Raw genomic sequence first — 10410 nt, forward strand, 5'->3', positions numbered from 1 at the left:
AATTTAGGAGATGCAGGCACCGGTGGGGGAAGGGGAAGAGAAAGGGGGAGAAGGGGAGTGCTCCCAGGAGGGAGAGCCCATGCCTGCTCTAGAAAATTAATGAACCTAAAGAGGGGTCTTAGGAACCTCTGATTTATAGCCAGTTTGGTTCAAAGCACCAGTAATAACCGGGACTTGTATCTGGTAAGGGGAGCAGGGAGTCTTGTGGCACTGAACCCCTAACCCGTGGAATCTGACGCTATCTGAGTTGAACTGTAAGACACTCAGCTGATGTCTAGTGAATAACTTGGTGCTGTGTGGAAACCCCACCCCCTTCACACATTGAAAATTTTGTCTCAGAACCATTTTAGGCAGAAAAGTCACAGACACAAGCAGCAAGACACATTAGCAGTTGTCTACCTGATTTATTAGCACTGGTTTGATTAAATCAGTGGGAAATATACCTAAAGAAAGCTGAGTGAAGCCTCTTACAATACAAATGCTTCTCTCATTACACTCTTTACAGTGGCACAAACCCTCTAAAACTCTTCCTCAGACCTTCCCCCACTTAAGAAAAGTCGTAAAAGTACATAAGGCCATAAAAGTATTAGGGAGAAAAATAACCATTTTTTTAAATCCTCCTGTGATGGGAAAAAAGGCTTTTTAAAATATGAAATAAAAATCCATACATTAATTGTACAAATATTTTAAACACCATGAACAAAGTAAAAAAATGACAATTGGGAAAAAATTATTTTTAAGACAACAAATGACCAATTTCCCTAATTCCCGCCCCCCAAAATGATTCTAAAATCACTAACAAAATTAAAAATTAAGAAGAAAAACAATTTTCAATTAAATGTGTCAAACCCTACTAAAGCGGCCTTCAGAAAGGCTAGGTACATGGCAAGACTAAAAAAAAAGTTGGCCCTGGCATTTGCTCAGTGGTTAGTGTTGGCCTACAGAGCAAAGGGTTGCAAGTTTGATCCCTAGCCCCACTGGGAGGCAACCAGTCAATGTTTCTCTCTCTCTCTCTCTACCCCTCCCACTCCTTCCTCTCTTAAAAAAAAAAAAAAAAAAATCAATGGAAAAAATGTCTTCTGATGAGGATTAAGAAAATATTTGTTTGGTTGTCAGTCTACACAAGGAGAACTCAAGATTCCCTCTTTTATTCCACATAGCCAGATTCATGCACATACACATTCAAAACTATAAATTTTCAATTTGAAGTCAATTCTAATAGGTTTTCAAGTCTTTATAATAAATATGCAGCCAGAATTTAGATAAGGAAATACCAATGTATGGTTTCACAAGGTCATCAAAATTCTGTGACAAATCTACTTTCATCCTTTCCAAATTATCCCAACAATCCAGGGGAAACATATGGCCTGGTCAAAAAACATTGTTTCTACACCCAAAACTGTCACTTTCTGGGTCAATCATATCACATATTCCTTTATTCTTAGATTATAAGAAAACTAGTTTAGTAAATTTTCTCCTGGATTAAAATTTTATTTCAAAGCTAAAGCTACATTTATAATTTTTTAATTTGTCTTCAAAGAGCAGTCATACCACTATAACAATGTACATATGTGGATCCTCCTTGGGGAGAAAAAACAAAAAAACCTACCAAATTATGATCACCCCTTCATACATCCCAGCATATATATTTTTAAAGTAATAAATCAAAAACAGAATTCAGAACATGCAACGATGTCTTTTATTATGTATGGGTTTTAGAAATTATTTCCTCGACCACTCCATACACAGGCAAAAATAAAATGTACTGTTTAGCATATTAGAATTTGCAAAACTGATCATTGCCTACAGCAGGGAAAAGTATCCCTAAAACATGCTTAACCAGGAGGCCAATTCATCTGCCGACCTCCAAGAACATGAAGATGAACATGATAGACAGACTGTCCCCCATCTGTGCCTTCGTTCACTACCATGCGATAACCCTTCTTTAGGCCCAGATCAGCAGCACATTTCTTGCCAACAATCATTAAATGTCCAAGAAGCTGGAAAAGAAGAAAAAGTTTCTTAAGCACAGGCAGTTTACAACTTCTTGTCATTAAATAATAAACTACCAAGAAGAAATATTAAATTTAAAATTTGCTAGGTGAAAACATACTCCTTTGGACAAATATTTGGAAGCTCTTTTCACCCGAATACAATATAACTTACAAGTAAAAACCCAGTAAGATTAAATATTTATTCATTTCTAATTTCAACTTAAAAATTGGAAACAAAAATCTGCTTAATTAAAACAATTTTTAAATCAAATTGCAAGTGGTATTTAAGTGCTCTTAATAACGTAAGACATATCCCTTTCTTGTTATGGAGCAGTGTATCAGCATAGATTTGATTAAGCTGTGATAACAAACCACCCCAAAACCTTGTGTTTACTACTTGTTCATCACAAGTTGACCAGGCTCTATTTCTATATCTTGTTCTCTGAAACCCAGGCTGATAGAGCAGGCTCTATAATGATTATAGTGGCAGAGGGAAGAGAGAAGATGGCAAACCATGTGCTAGCTCTTAAAGTTTCCACTCAAAAAACATAAATCATTTCTGCTTGCATTCATTGGCCAAACCAAGTCATATCACCAGTCCTAACATCACATCAATGAGGCAGCAAGTATAATACTCCCCTAAAGAATAATAAATATTTACAAGCAATTATCCAATCTACCACAAAGAACATTAGCAAAAAAAAGTTTTAATTGAGGCCTGTACCTCTTGGCAAAACCAAAACATTATTTTTCTTTCTTCTAACAGTATTAACAGAAGAGTCCATGAACCCTCTCCTATATGATATGCTATTTCTTTGTTGAGGAAAAATGAATCTCATCAACTTTATGGGGAACCCTTTCTGCTTAATAATTTGTGATGATGGATGTTAACTACAATTATTGTTGTGATTGTTTCATAATATCTATATATATCAAGTCATTATGTTGTATATAAAATTAATATATCAATTGCATCTCATTCTTTAAAAAATAAAACTATTTGTATATTATACTGAAGCCATTATGATTTTTTCCCCTCAGTTATGCACTTAGTAAAACGAAAATGTAACCTCAGTTTAAGGTCAAAATTTAGCCTCCCAATTTAAAAAGCAAGAAAATAAGCCCTGGCTGGTTGGCCTCAGTAATTAGAGCGTCGGCCCCAGGACTGAAGGCTCTTGGGTTTGACTCCGGGTCAGGGGCACCTACCTCGGTTGTGTGGCCCGGCCCTGGTCAGGGCGTGTGCAGGAGGCAACCAATCAATGTGTCTCTCACATCATGTTTCCTCCCCCCCACCCCCACCCCCGCCTCTCTCTCTACCCCCTCCTCTCCCTCCACTCTCAAAAAAAAAAAAAAATCAATGGAAAAATACCTTTTGGTGAGAATTAAACATAAATAAATAAACAGCAAGAAAATAAAAATTGTGCTAGTAAATTTACTTACATTTTCATCATCATCTTCTGCTACAGAAATCTGGGATATATGCTTCTTAGGTATCACCAGAAAATGTGTTGGTGCTTGAGGGGAAATGTCATGGAAAGCAAGACACTAAGGAGAAGGGGAGGGGAAAAAATCAAAGTTTAGTATAGCCTCTTGTAAGCTAAACTTACTCTTTCCCACTACCCCTTGGGAGACACTGTGGTAAAGGCTAGGAAACCAGTGGTGTATCCAATACATGTGGTTTCCTGGTCCTTTTCATGGAACTGACAGTCTAATGGGAAGACTGACTTTAAACAAACAAAAGTATAATTAACCAAAAACCCTACATATTGCAACGTGAGGGTAAAGGGTGAAAGAGATGATTATCAGAGAAAAGCCTGAGTTAGATTGGGTGGTCAGGGTCAACCACTTTGAAGTAGCAATATTTAACCGAGATCCAAAGGATGAGTAGACATTACATAGACAAGTCCTTGTCTGCCTTTCCAGGTTGATTCCCCTTCTCCCTCTCTCTCTACCCTAATGGCTTTTTCAAGTGCAGTTATCTCCACTGCAATGATCCTCTCAACCCCAACTTTTGTCCGACTTAAACTGCTATTCACTCCTCAGCTCCCAGTTTATATCATTTCCGAGGGTATCTTCTCCGATTCCCCTGGGCACCTTCCCTAGGTCAGGAGCCCTTGGCTGTGTGATTTCCGGGCTTTTGCCTTGACTGCAGTGATCAGTTTTGTAATCACGTATTTGTACATAAAGACCTATTTCTTCCCACTGTACTCAGCGATTTAAGACACACACCTGTTCTCTTTTGTAGGCATGAAGAGGATAAGCAGCATGGAGACAAGTGGTACTACCAGAACGTTTTCGTATCTCTTTTCCCCACGGAAGGTGAAAGCTACTTAGAACCTGTCTTGCTTACCTGTCTCAGGAGTAATTCTCCTGGGTATTCCATACAAAATGCTGAATCATTTGGATGGCTTCATGCCGTTAAAACTGTTGGGACTACAGTGGTTCAAAAGTCATTGTTTTAACGATCATTCATGAAAAAGCAACTGAGAATATTTCAAAAGAAATGTGCACGCTGCGTGGCTGGCGTGGCTGGCGTGGCTCCGTGGTTGAGCGCTGACCTATGAACGGGGAGGTCCAAGTTCCACCCCCGGTGGGTGGGGGCACATGCCCGGGTTGTGGGCCCCATCCCCGGTGTGGGGGGTACAGGAGGCAGCCAATCGGAGATCCTCTCTCATCACTGATGTTTCCATCTCCCCTCTCGCTTCCTCTGAAATCAATAAATATATATATATTTTTTTAAAGAAATGTGCACTCTCCAAAACAAAAGAATTTCCCTCACTAGTGACAAATAGAGGTATTTAAATAAAGTTCACCTTGAGGAATCTAAATCTTAGCTAACATTCTGAATCTAAGAACACTACTAGCAGCATAAAATGAATGTTTCTCTTGTAATCCATATTTCTTAATTTACCAAAATTTACAGAATGTGGTCCACGTAAATCAGCCAACCTCCTGCCAAGCTTTATCTGAGATCCAAACCCACAGAAACAACAGCCCACTCGGTATTTTACACAGACGGGTGGAAGTCCAGGAAGTCGGCCTTTCTAAACCGAGTTTCACCTCCGGTGAAGTCAACAACAACGACATTCCCGGTCTCTGGGCGTAAAATGCTTCCGGGAGGCGCCCAAGGAAAGCAAACCCCGAAGCAGGCCCCTGAGCTCCTGCTGGGAGGCGGGCGGGGGGTGGGGGGGATGGGGGGCCCCGCCGCCCGCCGGACGCGTGTCCTCCGCCCTCCTCCCAGCGCCACGCGGCTCGGAGATGGCCGGGCGGGCGGGCCGGCCGTGCGCGGGAGATCGCGGAGATTGGGCCCGAGTCAGGGCGCGATCGGGTTTCTCCCTGTCAGGCAGAGCGCGGGCGAGATTGTAAGATTCCTGACCCGGGCGAGGTCCGAGGCCGCCGGGGAGCGGGCGGGCGCCCGCGCCCAGGGCCCGCCGCGTCCTTCACGAGCGCCGGGACCCCGCCAAGCCGGCCCCGCGGGCGCCAGGCGGCCGGGCCCGCGCCCGGGCAGATAACGCGTAACCGGAGCGCCCGCACGCGCCGGCAGGCCGCTGGCTGGGGGCCCGCGGCAGAGGCCGCGCCGAGCAGCCGGTCCCGTTCCTCCTCTTTCCCGCGGCGCCGCCGACACCCTGCTCTTCCCTCCGGGGAAACCGGCGTGCCCACGAGCGAGGCGGCACCGTTGCCTACCTGGTCGTCCTCAAAAATGATTTTGGCTGGGATTTCCTTGCGAATGATCTTCCCGAAGATCGTGTCGCCACCAGGCCGAGCGGCCTGAGCCTTGGCGATCTCATCTGCCATCGCGGCCTCGCTTCCGCAAGGCTCCCGGGGGCGCAGCTCCGGAGGAGGGAGGCGCTGGGGAGCGGGCCGACGGCGGGAGCGCGCGGCCAGGCGGCGCTGGGACCGCTGCTCGGCGGCCGAGCTGCTTCTGCGCTTGCGCACAGGCGACCTGCGCGGCGGGCGCGGCGGGCGCGGCGGGCGCGTGGGAGCGGGAGGGGAGCGGCCCGCGAGACCCACCCTGAGGGAGGTGCTTGACCCCAGGCTTCATGAGCCGCGGTGAGACCGTTTTTCTTTATTTTTTTCCTGTTTCTCAGAGTGGAGTTACAAGTATAAGCCAGTTTTCGCTTGCTTTAAGGACCCTTGGAGGAAAACTGGATACTGTAACTGGAAAGATTTGATAATCCGAGCAGGGTTTGCTGGGCGAGACACCGTGCGCGACACTTTCATTTCTCAGCTACAGTAGGTCTGGGCTCCAGGACAGAAGCCCTCCTGGCATCATTTTTTTTTCCCCCTCTAACAGTGATTCTCAACCTGGGCTGCACGTTAAAATCACTTGGAGAGCTCTTAAAAAAAACCTGGCTGCAACCCAGATCAATTCAACCAGACTCTGGGGGTAAGATTCAGGCATCAGTAGTATGTAAACCTCTCTACCCTGTTGTACAGAGTTTTTCCCAGCAGTAACCAACATAACGTCAAATGCCCCACCTTAAAGTACCTAAACCTTCCTTAACCCCACAGCCTCCTCCACATTTTTGCTCCTTTTTAAGATTATATATATATTTCTCATCTTTTCTGAGCCCATTTCCCTCTTGTTAAAATCACTGAGGACCTCTCTGCTTACAAAATCCTATAGGTGATTCCAGTTATCATACTAGACCTCTTGGTATCACTGGCCACTGTTGACCATTACCTCTCCTCAGCAATAGTCCACTCCCCAACCTCTCTGGATGCTATTTCTCCTTTACAGTGAGCCTCCTGTTCCAGGCCTCTCAATGCATTCTGTTCTTGGCCCTCTTCTCTAGCTAGCAATCTCCAAGTGTCCTTATTAAGAAAAATTACCTACACCTCCTGGACGACCCTAAATTATTTTACCACTTTGTCTTGGCAAAATTACTGATAGCAGCCCCCTTACGTATCAAAAGTTCCCCATTTGTTATTTTTGCTGTCAAAGACATTAGTAGGACAATTGGTAAAATCTAAATAATGCCTGTAAATTATATAATAGTTTTGAAAATCATGCTAATTTCTTCACATATCCGCAGCAAAATTATCAAAATCAGTTGATATATGCTGGGGCTCTATAACTTAGGTTTATAAAATGTTTCCCAGTGATGCAGTTGCTGCTGGGCCTGAAACCATACTTGGAGAACCACTGATGTAAGAGAATGTCTTTTTTATAGGAAACAACCCACTAAAATATTTAGGAGTATAGGGGTTTCATGTTCGCAACTCACTCTCAAACAGCAAAGAGATTTTTTTAAAACCCACATCCATATATAGATTTAAAAAAAGATAAAGCAATTGTGGTAAAATGTTAACATTTGGGGAATCTGAGTGAAAGGTTATCTGCAAATTCTATTAATGCAAATTTTCTGTGAGTGAAATTGTCAAAAAGTTAAAAAGAAAAATATTTACTGGTTTAGATAATAAATGATATGGTCACCTTTCATTAAGTCTGAGGGCTTTATCATCTACAGAGAAATGACTCTCCAGTATTTATCATCTAACCTACTTCTCCCCTTAATTCCAATTTGGTCTATGGTATATAATACTGCCCACTCACCACCTCCATTTGGATGTCTATTAGGCATTTCAAATTTATTTTTACTTTCAATTGTTTGTGTCACAATAAACAATCAAACAAAAAGTCCCCTCCTGCAGAATCCCATATCTACTGTAATGCCATTCATTGAATTGCTCAAGCCAAAAGCCTTGAAATCATCCTTAAATCTTCTGTCTGTACTTTCAGCACATTTCATGAATATAATCATTTCTCACCTGTACTCCACTACCCTAATCCAAGCTACTATTATCTACACTGAGTGGCCAGATTATTATGATCTCTGAACGCATAATAATCTGGCCACTCAGTGTATATCCTATATAATAAAAGGCTAATATGCAAATTGTCCCCTTGACCAGGAGTTTGACCAGCAGGCAGGCCGGCCAACTGCCCATGTCCTTTCCCCCTGGCCAGGCTGCCCGGACCCCACCCATGCGCGAATTCATGCACCAGGCCTCTAAAATATATATATATATATATATATATATATATATATATATATATATATATTTTTTTTTTTTTTTTTGAGTGGCCAGATTATTATGCATTCAGAGATCATAATAATCTGGCCACTCAGTGTAGATGGTCATGTCCTAATCTCAGGAGCCTATGAGTAGGTTACTTTACATGGTAAAGGGGATTTGCTTGTGTAATTAATTTGAGGATCTTGAGGTGAGGAGATTCCTGGATTTTTTTTCAGGTGGGGCCAATATAATCGCAGGGGCTCTTATAAGTGAAAGAGGAACATAGGAGAGGGAGAGTGAGAGAAGGAGATATGATCATGGAAGCAGGGGTGAGGCTAAGATTGAAGGTGCTGTACTATTGGCTTTGAAGATGGAAAAGGTCACAAGCAGATGGCTTCTTGGAAGTCAGAAACCCAAATTGGGTTTCACTGAGCTAAAATTATGGTGTCAACAGGCCTGTACTCCAGAGGATCTAGGGGAGGATAGTTTCCTTACCTTGTCCAGCTTCTAGAGGCCACATGCATTCCTTGGTTTGTGGCCCCTTCCTCTATCTTCAAAGCCAGAAGCAGAGCATTTTCGTCTTTCAAACCTCTCCCTAACTCTGCTTCCTTCTTCCCCTTATTTGGATTCTTGTGATTGATTACCTTGGGCCCACCAGACAATCCAGGATAATCATCCCACCTCAAAATCCTTAATTTAATCACTCCTGCAAAGTCCCTTTTGTCATGTAAGGAACATATTCAGAAGTTCCTAGAATTATGTAAGCCATTATTCTGCCTACCAAATAGCTCCATGAACTTACATGAATGATGAATATGTTGGAATTTCCTGTTCAGTTCTGGGTCCCACACCAATCAGGACATATTCCCAGAACAACCAGAACAGTCACCCCATTTATGAAAAAATTGAAGGAACCATAGAGGTTTATCTAAGAAAAAAGAAGCTTCAGGACTGAACTGATTTGGGCACTATGGAAACAATGTATTTTCAAACATTGGCTGATGAGGCGTTTGGGTTAACCGAATACAGGACCCCAGTTAGCCAGAAATTGAAACAATAAATTATAAACTTTCAAGAAATGGAGCTATGATCTTAATCTGGAAATGAAAATAAGCATTTTTTTTAATCATTAGCAATCAGAAGACTCTATAATGCAATGTCACAAGATCATCTAATTTATTATTTCCTGGATAAAAGAAAGTACCTAGTATATTTGGTTTAATTGCTTGATTACATTAAACACTTCTGCAAATCTAATGCATTTTAATAGAAAAGCAAAGTCAACTCAAAAATATCATGGAGCCGAAACCGGTTTGGCTCAGTGGATAGAGCGTCGGCCTGCGGACTCAAGGGTCCCAGGTTCGATTCCGGTCAAGGGCATGTACCTTGGTTCCGGGCACATCCCCAGTGGGGGGTGTGCAGGAGGCAGCTGATCGATGTTTCTCTCTCATCGATGTTTCTAACTCTCTATCCCTCTCTCTTCCTCTCTGTAAAAAATCAATAAAATATAAAAAAAATATATCATGGAGATGTAAAGTACAGCATAGGGAATATAATCAATAATATTGTATAACTATGTATGGTGCCACCTGGGTACTAGCCTTACCAGGGAGATCACTTGGTAAATGATGTTAAGTGTCTAACCACTATGCTGTACACCTGAAACTAATACAAAATAATATTGAATATCAACTGTAATTGACAAATTTTTAATTCTAAAAAAAAGCAAAGTGGATAATTACCTTGCTATTTTCATGACAAATTTCAAGTTATGTAAATTAGAGAAGGAAAAGGAAGGGTGTTGGAGACCCATTGCTCAAAACCTTTTCATTTCTAATAAAGTCAGTTTTACCTAGAAGTTAACCTAACCTGAAAGGCTGTGGGGGTACAAAAGGCAAACAATGATTATACAATGGGAACAAAGTTGAGATTTTTCCTGATGATTGCAAGATCATAAGTTAAAATGTATTTAAATAAATGCTTTATGATTGTTTATGATCGTGATGCTGCTAATAAACTATTTCTGACCTCTTGACTAGCAAAAGCAAGTTGAGCAGGCTGGATGTGTAGAGGGTAAAACTAAGCCTTCAGGTTAGGCATAGAGATTTGTATCCCCGACCACCATCTACTAGCCCTGAGGTCTTAAGCAAGTAACAGCGGAACCTTCTGGGGAAATTAAATGAGAGAATGCATGCATAGCACTTTTGGGAGTCAGCGTTCCAATCAATGTCTGTTCGCTACAGTTGTTATGACTTGGCTCTTATTTATGCACTTTTGCAAGAACAGACGCAACTGGAAAACGTAAAAAAAAAAGAGAGAGAGAGAGAGAGAGAGTTCTTTAATAAATGAACTCAGTCCCGAAACCGGAGGTAGCGAACAGTATGGTATGTTGGTA

At 42.2% G+C, this 10410-nt stretch overlaps 1 protein-coding gene across 1 annotated transcript; it reads right to left on the minus strand.

Annotated features, from left to right (window-relative positions):
• Positions 1-1676: 1676 nt before the first annotated feature.
• On the minus strand, positions 1677-5939 carry HINT1 (histidine triad nucleotide binding protein 1). The gene is made up of 3 exons (XM_079772292.1): positions 5679-5939; positions 3435-3539; positions 1677-2000 (listed from the first exon to the last, which is right to left on the minus strand). The coding sequence occupies exons 1-3, from the start codon at positions 5787-5789 to the stop codon at positions 1836-1838; spliced, it is 381 nt and encodes a 126-aa protein (XP_079628418.1). The 5' UTR covers positions 5790-5939; the 3' UTR covers positions 1677-1835.
• Between the last annotated feature and the right edge of the window lie 4471 nt (positions 5940-10410).

This window comes from Cnephaeus nilssonii (genome assembly GCF_951640355.1).
Source record: "Cnephaeus nilssonii genome assembly, chromosome: 5".
Taxonomy (NCBI): Eukaryota; Metazoa; Chordata; class Mammalia; order Chiroptera; family Vespertilionidae; genus Cnephaeus; species Cnephaeus nilssonii.

Coding starts and splice junctions, on each gene's coding strand:
- HINT1 (XM_079772292.1), bottom strand. CDS start 5,789: ATGGCAGATGAGATCGCCAAGGCTCAGGCCGCTCGGCCTGGTGGCGAC. Junction 3,540..5,678: donor TCATTTTTGAGGACGACCAG/GTAGGCAACGGT, acceptor CCTTCTCCTTAG/TGTCTTGCTTTCCATGACAT. Junction 2,001..3,434: donor CAGAAGATGATGATGAAAAT/GTAAGTAAATTT, acceptor CTTCTTTTCCAG/CTTCTTGGACATTTAATGAT.